This window comes from Argiope bruennichi, chromosome X1, assembly GCF_947563725.1.
Source record: "Argiope bruennichi chromosome X1, qqArgBrue1.1, whole genome shotgun sequence".
Classification (NCBI taxonomy): Eukaryota; Metazoa; Arthropoda; class Arachnida; order Araneae; family Araneidae; genus Argiope; species Argiope bruennichi.
This window is the reverse complement of record NC_079162.1, coordinates 80456547-80483068: the sequence shown is the minus strand read 5'-3', so window position 1 is coordinate 80483068 and position 26522 is coordinate 80456547. Positions and strand designations below refer to the sequence as shown.

The 26522-nt window shown below is 28.8% G+C and overlaps 1 protein-coding gene across 2 annotated transcripts in view; it reads left to right on the top strand.

Annotated features, from left to right (window-relative positions):
• The window catches only part of LOC129958123 (spectrin beta chain, non-erythrocytic 1-like), a 143207-nt gene that overhangs the window by 41652 nt on the left and 75033 nt on the right, over positions 1-26522 (top strand). For both annotated transcript variants that reach the window (XM_056070320.1, XM_056070319.1), the window contains exons 14-29: positions 1201-1341; positions 5972-6067; positions 6468-6578; positions 6688-6763; positions 8903-8997; positions 12063-12149; positions 12235-12297; positions 12546-12676; positions 12797-12856; positions 14643-14766; positions 16629-16693; positions 16777-16858; positions 18947-19024; positions 21091-21218; positions 22255-22483; positions 24556-24695. In XM_056070320.1, coding sequence (XP_055926295.1) covers positions 1201-1341; positions 5972-6067; positions 6468-6578; positions 6688-6763; positions 8903-8997; positions 12063-12149; positions 12235-12297; positions 12546-12676; positions 12797-12856; positions 14643-14766; positions 16629-16693; positions 16777-16858; positions 18947-19024; positions 21091-21218; positions 22255-22483; positions 24556-24695 — 1706 coding nt within the window. The remainder of the gene's footprint in view (positions 1-1200; positions 1342-5971; positions 6068-6467; positions 6579-6687; positions 6764-8902; positions 8998-12062; positions 12150-12234; positions 12298-12545; positions 12677-12796; positions 12857-14642; positions 14767-16628; positions 16694-16776; positions 16859-18946; positions 19025-21090; positions 21219-22254; positions 22484-24555; positions 24696-26522) is intronic.

Below are 26522 nucleotides of genomic sequence, written 5' to 3'. Positions count from 1 at the left end.
AGAATTTGTTAAAAATATGTGGGCAATCAGTTACAAAGTTTTGTGTACTCTAAAGCAAATTATATATTAATGACTTAGACTAGTAGAAACAGCTGATAGTTTTAAAAGAAAGAGTTAAGAAAGACAAATTATATTGTTACTATTTCAGCAAATTAATACAAGTTATTTATAAAAGGACAAAGATGCAAACACGTGAACAATACTTCGAACTAGAAAAACTAAACTATTAGATATTGTAACAACAAAATGAACCTGGGAATTTGTACAAGCCTGAGCGGAAAATTAACAATGCGGGTAAAAAATTGACAGAATCTTTAATTTTTATATTGAAAAAACTTCAATATTTGGCCATACAGATACATTTTATTTCTTTCTTGGGAATTTTACAGCGATTTCTTCAGTTTCCACGTCTTCAGCAACTTTTAAATAATGTTTTGTGTATTTATTTATGATAAAGATGAAACATATTTTTTCATTTTATTATAACACTGCTCTACACTATTTACTCTGGCAGAGGTAGATAATGATGCATTTAGTCGAGGTTGAGCACCTACTTTTAATCTTATATTATTTAATTTTCTTTCAGACAATGATTTGTGCTTTTATTTATAAGAAAAAAACCTTTAAATATGTGTGTCAGGTATAGAAATAGATGGAAAATAAGCTAAACATTTACAAAAGAAAGAAAAAAACACACTTTCTTTGAAGTAAGGGGAAAAAATCAACTTTTTCAGCAACTTCACCAGATCCGAAGCAATTGTCTCCAAGTTTCATTTGAAAACTGATAAGACAAACGACCACATGTAAGGCAACAACTGCGTTGCCATTCGAATTTAAACATTTTCTAATGAAAAACAAAATTTGTTTTCTTATTTTGATATATTGAACGCTCGTCCGAGGTAAGCATTGGTCAAGATATGGATATGTAGACGTAATGTAAATAAAAATGCAATCTGAAATCAATTTTATTTTGAAATTTGAAATTTTGTTGTTGTTTGTTGGCTCTAAGTGTTGATGGTCTTAAGTAGAGAAGACACAATTTAATATAATTACTAAATATCACTTGAAAAAAAATTTGTATTATAATTCCAAGCTTTATTCAAATACTTTACTTTCGTTTTGAAGTATATAAAACTATCACAATTATTATTATTTTATATTTGAAAAATTTTTCTGATGTAATATTCTTTATTTTTTCAGTCTCTAGGGTCTGACTTGAAATTAAAAAAGGAACTTTCCGAAGAAATAAAGGATCCAAGACTAACGAAAGCATTAGATGCTCTTGAAGAATCCTATAAAACAAAAGGAGAAAAAATTGCATTCGCTATTCAAGCATACCAGGTACTTTTTTTTGTATTTTCTGTCTAATCATGGCTCATTGATCTGACGAGAAGAAATAATTTTCAATGTGCCCATCGAAAAAGTCCAACCTTTTCTTCTTTTCTTTTCTTTTTTTAGGAAAAAAAAACATGATATTGTTTTTAGGCTGGCATTTTTTTTTTTTTTTTTTGAAAATTGCATGATATAAAAATAATTATGTGGAAAAAGAACAAATGAAAGAAATTAATACTATAAACAACTGATAGATGAATTGAGAAACAGGCTGGCAATGTTTCTGTAAATTACTTGATATAAACTTTGTTTCGCACAGAATGTTACAGCTGACGCGAACAAGCCAAAAGTAGACAATGCAAAGGAATCAATCCTAAATTATTGTCATACTACGATGTTTAGGATTAGGATGTTTGAAAATTTTTAAATCATGATGTAACTTCCAAGCAAATTATATATAAAAAATTTTTAATGGAAGCTTTAATTATTTATGATTTTATTACGTATACTTCACTTGCTTTCTTTTTATACTTGTCCTTCCGCTTCTGTAATCCGGGGCCGCGGAGGCATGGTAGTAAGAGGTCGGCTTCGGGACCGGAGGGTTTCATGTTCGAAAGTCGATTCCACGGCAAAAGCTGTCGTGTAAGCGGGTCTGGTGAACATTAAATCCGTCGGGAACAAACGTCCTCCTGGTGTGGTTCAGAAGCTTGGAGAGGGTGGTGCCAGCTCAGGTGTCGTCCTCGTCATCTGACCGCTGTTCAGAATTACGAGGTCCGTCCTGAAATAGCCCTAGTGTTGCTTTAAAACGGTATGTTAATATAATTGAACTGGACTAAACGCTTCTGTTATCTAGAATGCATTATGTATTTATCTCTTTCAAATTATGCTAAAACATCAGTTTTTCTTTCGAAATTGGAAGGATTTAGATCGAGATTTATCGTTACTAAACAACAATTTAGAGATTTTCTGATTAATATATGAATAAATCTTTGAAAATAGTGTATTTAAACTAAATTCCTAATTGAAAATGCTATATATTGCGTCATAACAAAAAAAAAAAAAATGTAATGTTAAAAGAGACGCGTTAAGTTTGCTTATTAAAATCTATCGCTCAGGAAATAACGAGACGTTGGCTGCAAATAACATCTTCTATGGTAAATATTGAGATTGAAACTGTGACGTCATTTCTAAAAGAAATATATGTGATTTCCATTTAATTAAAAAATAAATAAACAGAAATTTTATAATTGTATTATTCTTTCAAAAGAGCGATGTGAAGTTTATAATACTGAATAAAAATAAACCTATTATATATTTCAATAGAAAAATTCGATAAACTTAATTTCTTTGAAGCATCTCAGCATTTGAAATATCTTAGAAAAGCTACAGAAAATTGCTTGAATAACAACAAAGAATCATTATTCGCTAATAAATGAATACAAAGACATATTTGCTCATAAAATATTCAAATTAAAACAAGAAATATTTGAAAATCGCAGTCAATACTAACTTACTCTTTTTTAAGTCACTATAAAAGAGAATATGATAACAGCGGATGAAATTTTCATCTAAACTTTTTACAAGAAAAACAAGATAATGTTCTTATTTGATGAATGCAATTACTTCATTTTTCTCATAAAAAAGCATTCGTAAATATTCAAATAATTTTGGAGTTCCTATCGCTAAGTTCACATCCAGTATAATCTATTCTTTGAATTAATATTGATAAATTTTTTCCATTTGTGGCATCTTTTTAATCTTAATTGTATTAATTGCGTATTTACTTTTATAATTTTTTAAAAATATTTCATCTTTTGTTCAATACGTCATTTATCGCAACACAATGTTTAATTTGGGCTTAATTACGGAAGGGATGCTATAATACTAAAAGCACGTATAACAGATTTAAATTTAAAATGCGTGGCTATATATAAACTATAAACTCTATAGCTAATTTAAATGCCACAAAATAGCTATAGAGTTTTTTGATGGATAATTATAATTTTAAAGTAGGCATATACTAAGCATAGCTTTTTCTTTGCATTTTTAGAAAATATACCAATTATATTGCATTATCGTTATTGATTATATATCCTATACATCAATCTGAATAGCCTTTCAAAAAGTAAGTCTAGAAGCCGCGGATCACTGTCTAGAAGCCGTCGCTCGAAATTTTATATGAAGAGCTATTATGTTACAAACTCAGTGAAGCAAAAATTGCCGTTATATTTGACAGAGGGGTTCAAACAGGTAGGTTCAATCTAGTGATATCCATTCATAAATACGATTTAACACCAAAAAGCAGGAAGAGATGATTCATCAGACCATATCAAAATTTTCACGGTTACTGGTCTATTGTCTGTTGCTTCCACGCTATCGCCCACGTAATATGATTTTTCTCTGTCTGAACAGGTCTAACTTTTCGAAGCCTACCAATGATATTATTTTCGTGCAATAATGAGAAACCTTTATAGGTGCAGCCATTTGTGCAATTTATATTTCCATGCTTTGATGGATAAAATTCGACGAAATATCCGTCTGTTCCCCACATATTGCTTTGACTTTTACCCTTCAGCTGTTTCAGAGGGGCAGATGTTTTCCTACTCACTGCAAAACGAAATATTGCTGTGAAAGCAATTACTTCACGCTATACCAATTATCACTTAACTTGAGTCACAAAAACCGTTGTTTTGTATGCCTCACAGTCACTGTCGGGGTTTTCCATATGATTAGTTAGTCATAGGGAAATAGTCGAAAACAATGAAGTGAGTCTTTATATGATTATGAATAAAAATGTGGGTATTTGTCTTATCATTGAAGAAAGAGCCAGTATTGAAAATTATGTAGTTGTGTCAATAAGTAAATAAAAAAAATATTATACTGGGGAACATTAATTTTAATAGAGTATCAATTGCACGAGTATTGATTTTTTGTGATAATTCAGCTGAATAATACACAGGATGGACATCAATTATTTGGCAAAAAGAAGGTTTATTAAACATAGTTTTCAAATCAAACATAAGATAGTGGAGCACTAAAGGATTACTTTTTTTTTTTTGCAAATGTTTGTTGAAGCTGTCTTTGTTATCTTGTGTGATCATTAGATTAGTTCTTACCATATATTTGTGAGCAAATTATCTTCTATCAAACCAAGAGTAGTACAAGTTTTGCTTTTTTTAAAACACTTTTCTGTTATTTTTAACCAAAATTTCGTAGTATTTCAGCGGTGGAATTTATTTCAAGAAATCACAGAATTTTTTTTTTTGAAATTTTTAGAGGTTTTTGACATTCTTTATTCAGAACATACTAAGAAGGGTGAAAAACATCGAATTACACCTTTCTCAGTTATGGACTTGAAGCCACTATGGCTAGCTATCTGTAAATTTAAAATACAATACAATTTTAATCTACCACTTAATCAGTACTTTGCAATTAATATTTTACAAATTATCCATCTGCGAAATTGTTCATATAATTTTGCCTATCCTTTGTGAGGTATTGGCATTAGATTTATTTTATTTGTTTTCAGACTGAGCATAACAAAATGTATCCCAGATTAATGTAATTTAGAAAGCAATATAAACGTTTAACAATTATTAAACGTTTATATTTTCACATTTATCATAATAAAAAGAAAGTTCAAATACTAATTGATTTATTAATAATGTTTAGCGCGGAGAAAATAAAGATAAGAGGCATACACAAAATCAACTTTCCTACTCTGTAACTGATTAACTTAGGTAAATGAGAATTCTAACAGATACCTGAAAGTTTGTAATAATGTTCAAATTTAAAATACCCCTAAGCAATAACGCAAAGACGGAAATAAAGCGTTCCGTCAGCATCTCCTTATTTTTTTTTTTTATCAAACACAATTAACTTCTTTTCAAATTTTTAATTCTATTAAATATTCTAACATTTATTCTATGATTCACCTTTATGTAATATAGATATGATAGTAAAGCCTTTTGTTAGAGCTTCAATAAATAGTAAACCGAGGGGGCCTTGGGGAACCTTGAATTCTTCACAGGCATGCCGTGAAATATCACATAATTTTCACGAGTTATGAAGTTTGGCAAATTTTAGTTTCATTTCTCAGCAATTATAGTTATAAAATTAAAATACAATACGGAAATCAATGTAGATAAGAAAATGAGAGTAACTGCAATTTCACTATTCGAGAAAATATGTAGTGTTTAACTGGATTAATCATTGTATTTATTGTAATTAGTTTTTTTTTATATTTATAAAGTCTCCTCAATAAACTTTTATACGACCTAAAACGTATTTCATTTATTTTTGCCTATCTATGAAAAAGGGAAAATTATTTTGAAAAAGAGAAGCACTAGGAGTTTTGCATAAGGCCCTGAGGAAAAATCTGGATTCAGCCAGGGCATTTCGAAATTAAGATGTTTAATTGAAATTGCCGATAATTTTAGAAATCCCTGTAGATATGTCTGGAATGTTGCCTAATGGTTTGACTAAATTGGACTACAATAAGATATTTTCTACTCAAATTTTTTTTCCGTATTGTTTTTCATTGTTATATATATATATATATATATATATATATATATATATATATATATATATATATATATATATATATATATATATATATATATATATCCTTTTTTAGTATTTAGCTGATGCGGATGAAGGTGATTCGTGGATTTCAGAAAAACTTCACATATTGTCTAGTCTGGATTGTGGATTCGATGAACTAACATGCAAAGTAAGATATATTAAATCAAATAACATTCTTCAAGAGTAATTACAAATAGTTTTATCAATAACCAATAACTAGGAATGCATTATTAAATAATCACAGTTGTTGTAAATATGCAATCCATGTTGTAGACATTTTTATATTCCATTTTCGAAAATGTTTGGTGACGAAATTCAACTTTGATTTTATTCTTTATATAACCCATGGTAGACTTTCAAAGTCTGCATAGTTTAATTTCTTTTAATTGCTCAAATTAATCATTTTTTTTAATTTTTAAGAAATTGTATATATTAATTATAGCGCAAATAAAAAAGAAATTTATTTTGTTTTATTGTCATTTTTATATAATTTTGAACATGATTTCATTTAAATCCACTTCAGTGTTTTTTTCTCTTATTCTACTTAGGCTTTATTACGACGACACGCCAACATACAAAGAGAAATTTCTACAAACGTCTCGGAAATACAACGCCTGCGCCAGGAAGCCAACAAAATTTGTAATGTTTCTTATGAAAAGGTAATATTTAATAATCTAGCTAAATCTAAACGAATTGAAAATTTCTGGACAACATTTTCATTAAAAATTACCTAATGAGAGTTAAACCGTTCAAATATACTTTTTTTAGCCGCCCTATTTTGACAAGAGTACAGCACTGGCATCTCCAATGAAAACATCGCAACCGCATTTCAACATTTTGGAAGGTAAAATCTATTTGCTTTCTGAGTGATAAATTTTTAGTCACATATCTGTGTTTTTCAGTGATACATTGATGCTTCAAGTTCAAATTTGGCTTTTGTGCCATTAAACCAATTAAACCTTCTGGTTATAAAGTATTATTATTGAACAAAACATGAAAAAATTAATAGAACGATAAAAATGGACGCTGACTTTAGAAAAGGTACATTAAATCGTAATGAACTGCTTTTGATCATTTTTCTAGTTCTACGAATTCATTAAAATTTTGCTGCAAAGTTCAATTTTATGAACAATGATAATGAAATTTTCCATTCACAAGATATTCCATGGCCTTCAAGTATAATGTGCATTTCTCTGATTGGTAATTAAATCAGATCAGATTAATCAATCATTTTAAATTAATTGATGCAATTTCGAATAATTAATCCAAAGACGAAAATGTAAAATTCCTTTCCTTCAGATTTATTCTTGATTTTAAATGAATTAGCCATTTTCAGACAATAGAAACAGTTACTAAAGAATTGATTTCCAAATATTCTAATGTTATAATACTTTTTTAGGATTTTTTAGCCTTTTAATAGAAGTTCAGTACTAAAAAAATTTTAAAAAATAATATTAATTTTTAATAATTTAATTTGTTTCATTTTTTGTCTCTACAAATTCATTAAAATCGAAATCGAAAATGCAATCTTCGAAAATCGTAATAAAACGAAATTCTCTACGAATAAGACTTGAGCTGACCTTCAAGAACAATGAGCAGTTTTCAAAACGGCAATTAAGTCCGATGGAACACGGAAGTAGAAAAATTACAGTTTACTTGCTTTCGTTATTTCACGCTAGTTGATGCAATTTCAAACAATAGATCAGAACACGGAAGTGTGGAATAATTCATTTGCTCCTTGTTTTTTTTTTTCACAATTTTGGAAGCATTATTTGAATTTCAAAAAGTATAGATATTTACCAAAGAATACATTACGAAATAAATACTCAAGAGCTATAATATTTTCTCATAATTTATCCAAGCTTTTGTTTGAAGTTTTGAGTAGCTTTTGTTCAAAGTTTTGGATTTTTTTCATAGTTTACTCACGGCCATAATTTTAATTAATAAAATATGAATTATTTGAACTTCGTGATATCTTTTAACATTACCTATGTCAAAGAGCAATAAACTCTGGCTCTGAAGAAAGAAAGAGAAAAAAAAATTCTTCAACACCAGTTAGTTCTTTTGAAATAATTAAATTTAATACTTTAACATTATATATTCACAGAACATTTAAAATAGACAAATGCTTAGATTAACAATAAATCATTACCAAAGTTTTAGTTTTGAGGTTGGGTATGACAAGTCTGTCTTGGCTTAGACAGATTTGTCAATAAAGTTCACACCACACAGAAGTGATGGTGCGCCTTTACGTTTCTTAATACGGATAGTCCACATTTCTTTTCTGTTTTTTTCATCAAATCTTATTAATATCAAAGAAACGGAATATAATTTTGCACAATGAATTGTAAAACAGTTTATGGGGTCCTCAACTAAATAATTAAGAGAATATTGTTCTGAAGTATTGGTATTGGTTAAATAGAAAAATCAAAGCGATTTTACAAAACCATTTAAATTTGGTGAAAGAGCTGCAGAAGAAAGATTCATTCATTTTTAATTTATACATTTTATGCTCAAAAATGGTGTACAGAATTTATACTCAGTATTCTTTCCATAGAAATTGTAAATTTTTAATGTAAGCATTTTCTAAAACTGGGGAGGTTTTCTGGGACCTTTTAGCTTTTTTTTGTAATGCATTATACAGCCAGGTAGAATTCGTTTTTATATTCCAGATGCAGCTCTCACTGCAATTTACTGTGGGATATTAATTCTTATCATCGTTAAGTTTTCAATGGATTTTTATGTAGATAGCGTTTAGATACATGGTGGAATTATTTCATTATGGGAATTTTTTTTTGGACATACCACGTTCTTCATATCAGTAGTTGAAAGTCATTCAAGCGAGTAAAAATTATGCTGGAAAATTGCAAATGGGTGTATATTCTCCAAACTATCTTCAGTGCGACTAATTTTTTTTACGAATTTGCTCTGCAGTATATAACATTTGAATAGCTTACATTATAATAAAATTATATTTTTTTAGAGGATTCAAGGAGTCAAACACTTACCAAAGCGCAAATCTATGATCGTCAGGCTCAGATTGAAAGCTCCTTTTCTGAACTTCAGAGAAAATGTGAAGTAAGTACTTCATAAGTTGAAACTGAATAAGAAAATTTCGTTGAAATGTAGTGAACTCATACTTTGAAAAACCGAAACATTGATTCTATGTTATTAATGCGCTGATGATAATGCCTACATTCCCTTACAAAGTAATAATTAAAGGTGTGTTAAAAAATATTTTAACTTTAGAATTTATATTATGGAACCATTTTTTTGCGTACTGTGCAGGCAAGTGGTCGCAAAAAGCAAGTTAAAATAAATACCTCAAAATAGGAAGAAATAAAAATATGGTTACTAATTTAATAAAGTACTCATAATATATATTCAATAGCTCTGCTCTGCAGTGCTAAGCACATTTATATTTATTTGTAAGATAAAAAACATATTAGTTTCTTTTGTTCAACATTGCATTGTTTCTTATTGATGGCGAAGTGCTCTCTACATTCAATGCAACATATGAAATGTATGTTCCCTACACATTTAAAAGTGTTTTGCATACAGAGCTTAGTTCTGATGATTTATTTGGTAAAGTGATAATTCATTTTATAACCACTCGTGGTAAGGGCTCATTTCCAAACTACAAGTGATACTTCAGAGTTTATTTCCTAATTACTGGTTGTGCTCGAGAAATCCATTCTTAACCACTGGCAATAATTGGAACATTGAAAATTTTAATTAATTTTATCACTAATGATCATATTTATTGCACGGACGTGAATGTTTTGAACTCTCATCTGTGCTCAGGCTTTATTTAACAGCTTTTATCTCCAATTATTATGTATATATGGAGTTTGGATATTCATGATCTCCATATTAAATGTAGAAATTAGCTTCTTAAAATCTAGTTAATAATAATAAAAAAAAGACGTTTTACAAAATTACGTTCCCATTCATCTTAATTATAGCAAAACATTTATTTTAATTAATTGCAGAAAACGCTGAACATGAGAATAAAACGAAGCTGATGAAAAAAAAATATATATAAGCTGATTTTTAAGTCCTAGAAATGATAATAATACAGTGAATAATGTAACATTAGTAAAATAAAAATTTTATTGTTAAATAAACATTTAATAAGTTAACAATTAACTGCTTTCCAATTGTTAGGCTCTCCATCTTTGTTGCTGTTAATCCCCTACATATGGTTTTAACTTTTATCTTGTGTTTGTTCATATCTGACTTTTGTGAGAATAAGTACTTTCTATTAATCGATTGTTCTTGCTGAGGCCTGTATAGATTAATCCAGCTACCGAGATTAAAATGTTTTTTTTTGGGGGAAAAAAGAAGCAGTTAAAGTCATTGCATGAAAGCTCAGCTGTTGAAATTAGGTAGACACGAATAGTAACAATACAAACTGGAATATTGAAAATGATAGTATTGATTGCTTATAATGTAATGGTACACTCAGAAAATTTTTTCGTATATTATTCCAATATAAAAATATGCTCTATAATAGAAATCTGATCTCTCATTCGCGATATTGTTTACTTTCTGAATATGTTGAAGGTATATTTTCAGATCATTTATGAAATTTTACTCTTTTACAATAACCAAATTCGATATTATCAAGCGATAGTTTAATGCTAACATATTAGTATGCAATATCATTCTCTCTCGAACTGAATACAAACTAATTTTTGGCATCCAGAGGAAGTTTGCAAAGTCATTCTTTCATTCTCTTATTGAACATCTGTAATGCGCCAGAAAAGCAGTCTATCGGTTTCAGTTTACCGGTTTTTAAACACATCGATACCTGCATGCAATCTGATATATTAAAATAGTCTACATAAAATGGCAAATTCAATGCAGTTCGGAAATCGAAAACAAGTAATACTATACTAAAACTATCATACATAGCGAATTTTCTATCAGACAGCAATCGGCATGTTATAGTAGTTATTGGTGTGGTTATCTTTGGAGCTCTCTGAATTTTTTATATTCAATCATAGCACATTCACATCTTTTAAAGATCATTTCTTCATTATTCAGTGGTTCGAACTCCGAACAGCGTTCTTCCCAAATGTGTTTAAATTTTAAGTAGGCAGCAAAATTTTCAAGTTTAACATAATTCAGAAACATGAGGTTATTTCATTCTTTTACACTGTTTCTTACTTTTCAAAATATATCTTGATGATTTATGATAAAAAAAAATAGAAGGGAACATATCAGATAAGGGTCTCAAATGATGTTTAGTAGGCTTAAAACAAGCGAGAGAGAAAGAAATATATTGAATTAAGAAGTGATGATTTTTCATTTCCGCTATGTGACTATCAGAAATGGTTCAATGAATAGAAGAGATGAATTAATCTTATATATAGAACTCGTATCATTGTTCTATACACTAAACATAGAACAAATGATTGCTAAAATATTTGATAATAATAGAAGTGGAATCTTACCCTTCTATCTAATGAGTGAATGTCAGCTTTATGAGTAAGTGTTGACTGGAAAATAATTTGAAGAGCTTAGAGAAAAACTAAATCTATTGATATAAAAATACAACTTCAAGGGTCTTATTTCAGCCCTGGGCGTCTGGTCTGTACCTACTGAGCTTTGGCTTTAATTCGCCCTTGCTTTCATCAAGTAAGCGAGAAAAAAAATGACAGTTTAAATCGTCTGCAAATCGAACATCGAAGATTTATGAATAAAGATCTGTTACTTAAATATTTATATTCTAATTATGGAGTAATTAGTTATTTTATTCTGATTGATTGCCTCTATTTTGATATCCTAAGATTGTTCCATCTTTGTAGCCCGGTAGAGATTCTATATTCAGGATTTCGCTTTTTTTATCAAATTTATAGGACTTCATTCCCTCATTTAACAAGGATATTCACATTTTTCATTGGTTTTCTAATTTAATTATTGCTTTCTCCAGGATTGAGCATTTTACTTTACTCATAATAAACTACCAGGAATTCCTTAACATTCTTCATTTGATGAAACTGGCAAATTAATGAAAAGTAAAACGTGCTAGATTAAAAATAATCAACATTGTCAATATTGGTTCTTATATGCAAAATCTTGAGAAAAATTAATCTGAAACTACTACATTTGTCAAAAACATTATTTCTATATTTCAGGAAAGACGACAACGGCTGCAGCATAATTGCATGTTTTTCCGTTTCAAAAATGGTTGTGAAGAAATGGAAAAATGGATGCGAATGAAGGTAAATTAAAGAAAAAGTTAGTTATATTTTAAGATATATTTCTTTTGGAAAAAATCAGACAGATATTTATTATATTATCTTTCAGGAACGCATCATAAACACAAATGACTTCGGTAAAGATGCCGATGAAGTTGAGAAATGCTTTGAGGTATGCTAAATTTTTTTCCATATAAAAAAACCCTACAATATTTTTGCATTATAGACATGGTTTGATTATTATTAATTCAGATTATTATATAGATTTTTTTTTCACAATAGCTACCGAATGCCAAATCTGTGTGATAAAGTTTCTATAGAATCTTCACAATTAAGATTCAAAGTTATTTATAAAAGTATAAGTTCTAAAATAATGAGGTCTTGCTACTGATAAACCAAATTATTTTCAAATTATTTCAGGGATTCATAACAGACTTGGCTTCTCACGGTTTAGTCATCGAACAACTTAAAACGCTATGCGAAACGCTCGAAGATGAAAACTCTGAACACGCACAGACTGCAAGAATTCTATTCGATGATGTATATCGAAGGTATGGCAGTATGCTATCTCCAATTCAAATAATTTTTATGATATAAATTATGTGATAAGTCGATGACAAAATAGTGCAATAAGCAGACAAAAATCTCAAATAATATGAATTATGTTTCAGATGGCAGCACTTGCATGATATTACAAGCTTCAAAGAAAAGAATTTGAAAGGTTTCACGAGGTGAGTTTATTGATCATAATAGAATCAATTCATGTGAGTCATAGTCAGATGGCAAAAGTAACGGAATCAATGCAAGTAGGTCACAATCGCATGTCAAAACAATGTAATAAATTCACGTGAGTCACAGTCACATGACAAAAATTAAATGCACATGCGGTAATCTAGCCACACGTTATCGTAGGCTGCAATATGGCCTAATATTGGTATCAGCAAATAAAATAAGCGAAATGAATTCCAAAATTAAATTGAGGGCTGAATTTGCTGTGTGAGCATAAATAGACTCTATTTAAGAATATTTTCCAACACAAGCTAAATTATTCTCTTTTTGTGACATCTAGAAATCCGCCTAAATGATGTTTGGTTGCTCAGTAAAAAGAGCTTCATTGTCTGATAAAATAAAGTAAAAATTTAAGAAAGAATTTTTCTTAGATTCTATGCCATTTAAAACACAATAACAAAGAACCACATCTTATATCGAATTAATCACTTTTTCTCATAGTAGCAGAACCTCAAATGTAAAAATATAGCTTACTTTTTTTTAAAAAGAATTATTCTTCTTCTTTGATCCTGAAAGAAGGCCGACACATTGAGCATTTGTAAACCATACTCCAGCCACACTTTTTTCTTTGTATCATATCATTTCAGCAATTGAAAAACCAGCCTATAGTTTAAATAGTTAACTATGCTATTGTTAAATTCTGGTCTTATTAAAAAAATTCTCCTTTCATTCTTTCTTTATCTATAAATAACCCAAAATTTTCCATCTTTAACTATTTGCGAATTATGGATTTTTTCAGCTTGTTCCGAACATTCTACGCATGTTCATCCTACGCATATTGTCAAGAATCTGTAATACCATCTCTTGCATAATTAATCTCATACTTGGAAAGATTTATAGATGGTGTTAATAGATGTTAGCTCAATACAACACGGCCTTAGGGACCATTTGGCGACTCTGGTGACAAAACTGAAAGTTCTAGTAAATGCGAGAAATCTGGCTCCATCTCTATTAGGAACTGAGATCTGTAAATTCTTTTGGAAAATCCATGCTTTGCCAGAAAACCTATATAAACAAGAGAAGGCTGAAGTGATTCAATCTCTCTTTGTTTTCGAGAAGCGAGTTCTAATTGTGCCCTCTTGCTATTACTGTTTTTGGATTAGAGATTTCTTTTGTTTTCTTGCCTGTGCATTGTGTCTTCTTGTGAAATGAAGCGCATTTTTCATTACTCGATGAGTCGAATTTCTTTCACCATAAAACTGCAGGACGAATTTATGTAACACTGTTCATAAAGTCACCACTCAGCGTTTCACAATGCGGGAAGAAACGTAGGTTAGATATTTTTTTTCGCTTTATGAACAAATAATAATAATACAAAAATGAGGGCAAATATATGATTAAGAATAGCATCAGGAATACATATTATGAGAAAAAATATGTTACAGTAAATTGAGGATTCTGATGGGGAAACTTCATTTTTACTTGTTGATATAGGAAAGATATTAAAAGAAAAAAAATATTTGTCTGTGCTCTTTTTTGATTCGATAACAACATAGGCATTTGGAAAAAACGCGAAAATAACTTAAAAACTTTCTATGTTTCAGGAAATTTCAAATATTTTTACTTAACAACTTTAAAAAAAATTCAGATTAATGAATGAATTAATATCTGAAATACATTTTCGTATTATATTATATAGTTTTATACCACATTGGAGAGTAAGATGAAGGTTCACTTTTAACACTTATGAAAAATAAGCTAAAAGTACTTAATTTCCTTTCCTTATAGTTTGTTAGTTTCACACCGAATCTGTGACGATACCATCAATTGGTTAAAAGAAAAATGCGAGAAAGAAAACTATGAAGTTGTTGATGAAATCGATAGCATTGATACTTTGCGTCGTAAACAAGAAGTAAGTTATATCATCTCAGTCGGTAATTGATTGTAACCTTATAAATCTACTATTGTTAACGATGTGAGATCAATTCCTAGATAAAATAAAAAATTATATTCTTTAATATAGAATGTTAAAAATATAAATTTCAAGAATTATTGATTTTGGTAACATATTGAACCTTTTTCGATTACCAGTTATTTTTTGAAACTAAATTTAGGTTTCATATCCATAATATAAAATATTATGTATTAGGAATTACAGAGTACAAATTACGAAGAGTTTAGGAAAGGCAAATAACATTGAATTTAACTTTGCTCTGAAAACAAAATAAATATAAGTAATTTTATTTAATTTATTCGCTTTTAGGACTCAAATTTACATCTTGATAGGAGTTTCTTTATTATGGTAATTTTTATTTTATAATGATGATCTTCTTAAAATTAATTAAAAGTATAAATAAAAGTGTTCTTATTTCCATACTTTTCTTTTTTAATTAATTCTGGATAAATTAATAATTAATTACTAAAATAATTTACTTAAAAATATGATAATTTAATTTTAAAAAAGAATGAGGGGCTTTTAATTCGACTATTAATGTTTTATTAATCAATAAGTCAAATAAATTATATTTCCTACATTATTTCACTCATTTTTACAGATTTACAGAATTGTTGTTGAAAAACAAGAAAAAAAAATCACACAGCATAGGGTTAAAAATTCTGAGAATTATGAAATCCATTTTTATGAAACTGGAATAATAGAGGAAATAACTTGTTTTTAAAAAAATAATGGGACTGAAAGGGGGGAAAAATGCATTCTTGGAAAAGAAAGAATGGAGGGGAAAAAAAAAAAAGACTCGTTCTTTTTTTTTTTTTTGCTGTTTCAGCAAAAATATCATTGTTTACCTTTTCAACCAGAAATACCAGAAAATTAAAAAATTCAGTCGTTTATTCTCCTGCAAAAATTGTCGTTTCGAAACGAAATATACTTTTTTTAAAAAAGAAATAAAATTTCAGAAAATTGAAAAGATTGCAATTTAAAAAAAATATTTCGAAATTTTTTATTTTACATCTCGTTTTTGGTTACAGCTGTTCTGAACATTAAAATTTCCTAGCCAAAAATTTTACTGAAACATTTCCACCTTCGCTTTGTTCTTGCAATTTTGAAAAACGAACTTGTTTCTAGGAATTAACAGATGTATGGTTTTTATAACATAAAAAGGTTAATTTCTTTAAGAAATACTAGTTAAAGAAGAAAATTTTTTTATCAAAATCTTCTAATTAAAACCGAAAGTATAGCATCATCAGAATAAAACTTCAAGTTTATGGTACTAATTTTTTAAATAAATACAGCTGTCTACCCTTCAGACGAGAATTAATCTATATTAATAATATAGATTAATCTACCTTTACCCTTCAGACCCTACCCTGAATCTACCCTTCAGACGAGAATTAATCTACATTATTAATGAAATAACTAATAGCGACCTAGAGGAAATAAATATTACTGCTAGTATAAATTATCAATATTGTTCATAATCTTTTCTTTATGAAATGTTCAAAAATTATTTGTGAATATAACACAAATTCTATAAAAGAGTGAAACAGCAAAGTAACAACGCAATTGTTTTATTTTTAGAATAATGCAATTTTAATTTTGTTATTCATATAGCTACAACTGGGGGGGGGGTATCTCAGAGATGAGGATAAGTTTCCAGTGTGATGGTTGGTTCTCGTCACTTGAATGGGTACAAAAACGGTGGGTTCGCCTACCTCCTATCGATGAGGGGACGTGCTCAATAAAATAAATAATTATATTATAATATGTATTATATTCAGAAATTATGTACTCAAAGCAAAATTATATTTTACTTATAGGCAATTGATAGAGAGTTGATACCAGCTGAAGAGCGAGTGAAACAGGCTCATGTTCTGGCTGAGAAGTAAGAATAAAAACTTGCATTATTAGCGTATAATATGTCTAATACATTTGTAGCAGAAATTGAATCATAATATCTTTTTACAGCGTTATAAGCTCATATCCAGATCAAAGTGAAAAAATGATAAATCGAATTCGTGCTCTAGATCAACAATGGGAAAATTTTCAAGTAAGTGGAATTGATGGTAATAATGATTCTAAATTCTACTTACACATTGTTCGTCGAATTTTTCTATTTCATAAATTAGAATGAAATTTCTTATTCATATATATATATTCTTCTAACCACAAAGAAAAAAATATTTTTATTTTCGCTTTTTTTTCAGAAAAAAGGTTACTTTGAAACATTTTATTGTTTTAAATTATAGAATTTTCTAAATAGGAACATTAAATTCATTTTCTTATTTTGTAATGGTAAAATTCTTTTTTATGTTTATTTCTTATTTTTAAAGCATTTTAAATTGAAAATTTGATTTTTTTAAAAATATTTACTTATGAAAATACTTTTCCCAAAATGTAGCATACTTTCGAATACCACTTTGATACGAGCATACTGAACGAACTCATATGACCTCCATTTTCCTTAGCAATTCTAATTAAAACATTCGGATGACTGGCATGTTGCTTGGCACATTATTTGTTTATTTTATGAAAACGTGTTTGGGTTTTCATAATTCTGAGTGAACTGTCAAATAAAAAGATAACGGAAGGACTCATGTGACCGAATTAACATATGCCCGATAAGGAATAGCGGCTTACTGTTCGAAATTCGAACTTTTCAAAACAATGATATATAGCGACGTTATTTTTAACAGGAAATAATCAAATGTAGCATTTTGAAAGAAAATAATAAAATCTAACTAAATGAGTGTTATGATAGAAAAGATTTTATAAGACAATAAAGCTGTATTACACACTTTTTCAATCATCCACATTTTAAATAAATTCGAATTTTATAGTTTAAAAAAAGTATGGCATAATAAAGCCTTATTCTTCTGATTTAATTTTAAGATGCAATTGCATTATTAAGTGTAGAATAATGAATTGTTTTCACATTAAGTTGAAGTGAACGAGCATTATTTTTTGCTTTATTTTTTTCTTTAGAAGAAAAATTCTTCTTACTATAATGATGATACCTTTTTCACAAATATACGATATTTCATTGTTTATATAAATGATTCTTTATTTTTTGAAATGAATATACATTCCAATTTATCACCCAGTTAATTAGAAGTCATAAATACAATATTTTTTGCACTGTGGAATAAAATAGTCTGACTAATTATTAGCATATTTATTTTTGTTACGTGACTGCAAAGTCACATAAATTGAATCCATTACAAATGTTACAGCGTAATGTGTTATTTATTTATTTTTTAACAAGTAACATTGTTTTGAATAAAAGCATTTTAGCCTCTTATATAACAGGGCATATCAAATATGACAAGCTTTATTTATTTGGCAGGTAACGTAATAATTTTTTTTACAATTTCAAATAAATAAAACAAGTATTTTTTATCTCATTCTTTTTTCTTTGAAAATAAAATTAATTTATCAGGAATTTTAAATGAAATTACTGTTCTAAAGCACTTTAAATGAATCTAATGACTTTAAGGTTTTTAATATATTCTTCAGAATTTTTCAGATAATAATTTGTGGAATTTTTATGAGTTAAACTTTGCAAAGGATTCCTGAAATACGTTTAAATTTTGAAAATGAATTTATTTTATTGCCCCAGTTGAATAAATAAAATTTTTATTTGCAGTTAAAATCTCCTCTACATTTGAATACAATTATCAATGTTTATAAAGACACGAATTTCTTCAAGAAAACGAAAGATTTATTATAAATATAAGACTCTGATTACTACATGCATTGACAACTTTCATTGACATTTCGGGGAACGCTCCATCCCGGTATATTTAAAAGTGATTGATTATAATTAAACTTCTTTTTAAAAATTAATAATAAATATTCTGCGCAAAGAATCTCTGTCATTAAAAATGAAAGATTTAATTTCATAGATCTCTTTCTATTGCCTTAAGATGATCACAATCATAATACATCATTCACGGCAAAGGCGGTTGCTTTACTAGTCTACGTACAATCAATCTGGATTGCCAATATCTATAATATTTCTGGTTATAATCAAATGTATAACTTGAAATTCTCTTTTCTTAATAAATGTATGTAATTACTGTTTTATTAATAATCAGAATATTGTAACAGAGAATGTTATCATTTGCTTCATTTCTAGGAACGAATCAGTGAAAGGAAATTGGAATTAGAAGAGTCAGCTGGTTTGAAAATGTTTGAGACGAGTGTTAACTCCTTGGTAATTTTTTTCTCTTTTCTTCATAAATGACACTGAAGATTTTTTCATATCTAAGCACTACTTTTTTGTGTTTTGCTAATAATTTAGATATATTTTAACTTTAATACGCTTATTCCCATTTTGCAGTATTCTGTAATCGAAGATTTAGACAGCCATACTTATAGTGCAGAACTCAGCAAGGATTTACGAATATTTTTATTCAAAAGCATTAGTTTATTTTCTTATTTATTTATGATAAATAATTTTAATGGTAATATTTCAAATAAAATTCTAGGTTATAAATTCTTATAATTTATGAATATTTATAAAGATATCTGAGCATACAACTTATAAATATCATGAATGAACAAAAATAAATCGTGCTACTAATGCAAACCAGATAAATGTTTATTTATTTTAAGAGCAACAATTGAATATAGGATATTTTAACATGCTATGAAAAAGCAGCTATTTTATATTATCCTTATGAATCAATGGAATTATCGGTATTATGTGTATGCAAATACTAGAACTATTCATTCTTTATTTCTATTTAAACTTACTATGATGTTAATTTTTGGAAACTAATTTATTAGATGATATATTTTTTTTATATTTAAACATCAGGTATATGAAACAATCATGAGAAAAGATTTTATACTGACGAGAAAGAGATTTTCTTAGCAGTTTTTTTGTATATATCCAGGGAATATTTGGGGCCCTAATGGTCTGATGATAGAATACTGGCTTTGAGGTAGTAGAACCACAGATTCTAAACCGATTCCAAAAAGAATCTTGAATATAAACTTAGTGCTCACTAAATATAAATTAGTTTGACATTAATGCAAACAGTTTTAGATTTGTTTAACTTAACTAGTTTACTAAGATAATTTGTATTTAAACTAACCAATTTTTTAGTTAAAATAACCAAGTTAAATGTAACAAAATAGGATGTTTCAAATTAAATCTCAATTTAATGTAACACGAACGATTATTTGGGATGGACCACGTAATTTTGAAACGTGATGAGAGAAAGAAAATGACATCTGGGCAAGTGTCTTACTATCCAAACATACATAACATCATCGGAATGTTATCATCGGAATCTTCGGGTAACTGACACCCGAAGTCAGATATAGTGTCCATTAGGACCTTATATACAGAATATTTGGTGAAATTGTGCTACGAACAAGGAACTCCATGATCCCTAACCAGAATCACCAACAGGCCATACCGGCCGCTTTAGTGCAACCGAATTTAGAAAAATGGAAGCCAAATCAGGTGTCATCCTTTTCATATGACTGTAGTTCAAAATTATGAAGTTAGCCTCAAATTAATCCTCGTTTTAAAATTGAATGTTAATCTTACTAAATCAAAATCACGAGAAATATTGTTTGAAAATAATGTTTACATGTTTTGGCATTAGCTTATTGATCAATGATTAAATATCTCTGATTTTGTTCTCAATTTTTAGGAAATGTCCAGATTAGGAGTTCCCAACATTTTCTGAACCATTTCTTCTTTTATAAAAGAAAAATATTCCACCATCCCTTATTCCATAACAGTTAATCATACCACATATTAAAATATTGTTGCATATGAATCCGTTACAGCTTCCATCGGGAACCCTAGTCTAAACGAATCGAGATATATTAAAATTGATTTTCTTATTTTTGAAAGAATTTGAAACAATCTATACCTTCATGAGAATTTAGAAGATTCGCTTTTCATAAAAGTATAACTTCAGGGCAAAAATTGGAGGATTAATCTCCTCTGTTTCTTAAAAATAAGTATAAATGTTTATTCTCCTTTTAAATAAAATAATATCTCAAATGTAGAAACTAATTAATTCATTTAAGTTTGTTTGTGAGAGACATATTAGATTGAAATACTGAATTAGTGAAATCCGTTTCACGTCTTACGATGTTCAGTTTCACTTTATTCATCAATATGAAACTTGCTATCACCTTAGATTTTAAGAAACCGATTAAATGGTTAATAAATGTTTCGTGCTAAATGTTATCTTAATCTAATTCATTTGAATTGTTAGCATATTACTGTTAAATAAACTCTAATATTTTTTACAGGTGGAATGGACTAATATGATGGTGAGGAAACTGAATGTTAGAGAAAAGATTAGTGACATGGGAGTAGCAGAAAGTGTTGTGAAAGAGCATAAAGAGCTTGGTGACGAAATTTCATCACAAGATGAGAGGTGATAACTATGTTAACATAATGTAGAACATTTAAAAACTGACTTAATATTTTTTTGGATAAATGTTAAGGTTTCCGACCCGTGGCTTTCTATCATTTTAAAATGAATTAAGGCTCTTCGATTGATTTAAATCTTATGTACTGTGATCTGTTTTGATATTTTTTATGTAGAATACTTTTAAACATTTGGTACAGACTTAGTGAAGTGATGAAATACATTTAAATGAGCATGAATTACACAACACGTATAGTCATAACTCAAGCTCTGAGCGTCAAAGAGCGTTAACAAGTCCATCAACATCCGCATCATTCTCTTATATTAATACTCCCATCTATAATAGTAGTTCTATATATTGTGACAAGGATCTTGTCGCAAAAATGTCTGCAGCTGTAGATGTCAAGCAAAAAATGCTTTCTGTTTTCAGTAACCTGTGGACTAGATCAATGTTGCTGTACCCTGTGGCTTTTACAGGCTGTAAACCCAGTGTCAATTTTGGCAGCCGCACTTTTGAGCACTTTTTTCCATAAATTTGTTCATTAATTCTTATTCATTAAATTTTCTCGTGCTTGATTTTCGTTATTTCAGGAAAGATTCAGAAAGAACGCAACGTTATAATCAATGAGTACAACCAATATACAATACGTATCATATGTTCATTGTACATACCCTACTATTGTATTATTCGTCCCTTAAGTATCAATTATACATTGTATAGCTATTAGTGCTTATCTAGACATGTTCTATCACCCTTTAGTGGTAGCCCCTAGTTACACTGCATGTTTTAAAACACGATATTTTTTTTATCGCATTGCTTATGTAAAATTTCTATTATTATATCTTTCCTTGAATAAATGGTTATGAATTTGATTCGAAGAACTTCACTTTCATAAAGCAAAAACTGATATGATTAATAAAGAGTGATAATCAATGTACATCATTCATTAAGAAATTCAGATTGCAATATTTAATACCGTATTTTAAAGTAGAGGTTATATGTGCAAAGCCTCATTACATAATTAATTCATTAATATTTCAGATTTGAAGAAATTGAACAGCTTGGGGCAAATGTTGTGAGGAAGCATAAAGATGTTGGATCCCTTCTCAGAGAGCTGCAAGAGGCTAGAGAAACAGTATGTAACTTGTGGCGGGAAAAACAAGATTGGTTGCAGCAAAGTCTTGATCTTCTGCAGTTCAATCGTGAAGCAGATCAATTGAACAGTTTATGCACCAGCCAAGATACTCTTCTGGAATCTGCAGATTTGGGAGTATGACAAAATTTTTCTAGGAAAATTTTCGTAACAGAAAATACAAAAGTGATAAATATATAGTAATCTTAATATTAGTGTATTTTCTTAACCCATCAGCAAAACTTCCTAACACCACCATAACATCAATGATTTGTGGACAATTAGAAGATATTAGACAACTGAACATTTGTATTTGGTAAACATGAAAGTGTTCTATTTGGGTAACCAATAATAATGCTCTAAATATTTACAAAGAAATATGAAATATGTTCTCTAACATGGTTAAATTTCAGTAAAGTATAAAAAAAAATAGAAAGAATTATATTCACCCATAGAATACGAGTGCTTTTTATTTGTGAAAAAAGAAGTGCATTCCATTCATTTCAATTTTAAATTGCTTTAGAAAATCAGCGACAGTAGATTGCAGTACCTAATACTATAGCAAAATGACATAACATTTTTGAGGCAATTTGTCCTTCAATTTAAGACTACTACTAGGCATTTATTTATTACTATTGATACTGTGACCTACTTAAAACACATTTTAAAATTTTAAAAACATTTCCAAATTTTTTATTTTAATTTCCATCAAGCAGTGTTCAGTAAGATTCGAAGGTAACAAACGTAAAAAAAAAAATTCAAATACTTAATAATTCAAAAAATAACGGAAGATATAAAATATTAGAGCAACCTAAAAATTCGATAGTTCTAGAAAGAATGAAGATAAAATAATCCCTTTGCTCACAAAAACGGGAAAATGAAATCAGGCCTATCCTTTATCACGGAACCTTAACTCATTAGTAACATAATTTTCAATTCAAACCACAAGATTGTTCTGCAATTAGAAGAACGATGGATTACTTAAGATTAGTAATGAGCCTCGAAACAGTTTGCAAATGGTTTATATGTTGTCATCCATTAGGGAGTAAAGCGGAAAGATGAGAAACCACAGATTTTCACAGCACTTAGCAACAATTCTTTTGCTCATGTTCTGTCATAACATTAAGAACGACGCTTATTGTTGAGATGAATGTCATTCCTTCATTTCTTCAGTTCTGAATGCTGATCAGAATGTTGTTCTCCATTCAGAAGAATGGAGAACAACATTCTGATCATATGTATGACGTTATACACTTAATGTCTTATCCTATATAAAGCATTATTCTAATTATTTCAGAACAATATTGTGGGTTAAATTCTAAAATTATGTTGCGAATATATTCCGGATTCACACACACACAATAATAATGATAATAATTTTTAAAAATTTCTGAATTTCTCATCTATGCAGAATTACACAGCTTTTAATGAAACATAAACAAACTTACAATGTATGATTAATCTATATGAACTTATATAAAATTACTTTAAAATCTAATTCATGCATGTCTCTTGCACTTTAAACGATAGATTAAAAGAGAAAACAATTATATTGTATTATTTATTACTACTAGGGATGTAAATATATATCATGATTATAATCATACTTTCAGAATTCTAAGATACTGAAACTCTACGCACTTTTGCGCATGCTCACAGAAACCTTGGTTTCACCAAATAAAGATGATATGAAAGATGGAGATGTTTGCATTGTATTTAGCAAATGATTAACTCTGTGCTGACTATCGGCAAAATTAGGCTGCATAGTAACAGTTTATAATCCACAAAATCGAACTACAAATAATAAATTAATGCACAAGCTATAATTAAAAAAATAATACGATTTAAAAAGAGAAATGAAAAAAAAAAAAAAAAAACGAACTAAGAGAAAACGCATTTGAAGGTTATGATCTAACAAAGAATTCCGGAAATGCGTTCATCTTATTTATCGAGTATCATCCTTATGACGATTAAAATCACCGATTAAAAGTGATAGTCTCGGGTTTGTGAAATGAAAAGAAACAATCTATTTAATTATATAAAAATATTTGCCATTATTCCATAGGTTATTTTGAAGCCAACCGATATAAATCAAAACATCATTTCTAGCAATTTAAAAAAGGAATATATTTTCGTTCTATTTTAACTTATTAACTTATTTTAACTTATTGTTTTATTATTTACGCAGTAATTTTTTATTATTTTTTCAGGACACATTAAGTGATGTTGAAATCCTCTTACGACACCATGATGCCTTCACAGAAACTCTCAAAGCTCAAGAAAATCGATTTAAAACATTTCAACAGACAGCAGAAGCATTAATTTCTTCTGGACATAGCGAAAGTGAATAGTAAGTATATCTAAATTTTCTTAAGATTATATTGTTCAAAAAAAGAATTATTTTAGTAACGGTAAGGAACAATAAGTTTAATGAAGCCGACTTTTAAAACCACGCCATGCCAATTGCACTAACATGCGAAACATTTGAATGTCTTGATGCAATGATTTCAATTTCTCAATCATTGAGATTTAACCGATAGTTAAATTTTGAAACTAATAAAATAGTATTTTTTCAGTGAAAGTGCACGTGCAAAAATTTCAGATTACTAGCAAACCAGGAAGTAAGTGAGAAGTGAACAACAAAATTCCATTTTTACAAACCAGAAATGTCAAGCTGACTAAAAATATGTAAAAATCCATAAATTGGTAAACCATTCTTGATGATCTGTACAGAATATTAGATCAGTAAATTAAGATTAACTAGATTATTATCCTATCTTGAAGCTAAATTATGGCTATTTTGAAACAGACTTTGTTATTATTTTCTTGTATACGATGTACAGAGTAAGTATTGAAATCGTTTAAAAAGTCCCAACTTAAGATTTTGACGAGTCTTCACTTTTCAGACTTTTCCGAGTCCGAAAAACACATCTTTGGTATTTATTATAAATGCTTTGAGTTAGACGGGTGAAATTTGGTATAAAAAATTTTGACAACATTTGTAGATTTGTATAAAATTTTGAATGAAATTCATTTAGAAGAAGTCTATCTGTCTTACATGTCGAATACAAATGAATCAATCACTACAAAATATAAAAGGCTAGATAGATAAAATTTAGTACACGGATTTAGGATTTAAAATGGAGATTTTTTTTATCAACTTTTGAACCAAATCTGTCATAGGGTTGACCACCTGTTAGTTTGTTCTTTCACATGCATATAAACGCAATGATTAATCAATAAAATTCAGTTTCGATCTTGTGACTGCAATTGTAGTTCCGTGTCAAATTTTGATTTCATTGGTTGGAAAAAAGGCATCCAAATACATATTCATTTGATAGATTCAATAAGAATGCTAGATTCTTGTCAAAGATCTATATTTCGTTAACTATTGTTCGACAATGCCATGTAAGGCATTCGCGGACTTATTAAAGATCCACAATTTAATGCTGGAAAAGCGGGACAACACCTTTATTAGAAAGTACGTGAGAGCATTTCGAGATGACCACTCCCTCTGGTTTTGAATATGAGGACGGCATTTCAGCCAGCAACGAGTTTCCGAATTCCCGAAGTTCACCATCAGAAGTACGTGAGGCCTGAATGGAAATCAAATGCATCGGGTCACTGTACATGAAAAAACTTCGGCACATGAAAACTTTCTGTAGTTAGTCACAAATCTACAACAGTATGTTGCAAGAAATATCAATGTTTACCAATACCTGTCAGAAAAGAAAACGACCTATTCCAAATTTGAATTCAATGATTTATTGGATTAGTATATGTAATTCTACAAAAGCGAGTATAGTTTCATTTGCTACTGTAATCCAATAAATTCAAAATACGCACCAGCTAGATACTAGATAATGTTTTAAATTATTTTGAGTGATATAAAGCTATTTTCAGCATTTAATCTGCCGTGCAAAATTTTGTAATACATTATTGATCCGTTTGCAATGAAATCAGAATAAAATGTGCCATTAAAAGGCAAATCTGTTTTCTATTTGAACTAAACATGTTTCTGTTTGTGAATTAAAGCATCAAAAAATAATGAATATATCTTTACTATATATCACTTCCTTGTTACACTTTATTAACAACACTGTTATAGCAAAACATGGCACACAGTTTAATTTGTCTTTTTTTTATCTGAAATGCTGTTATTCATCTGCTAATTCAT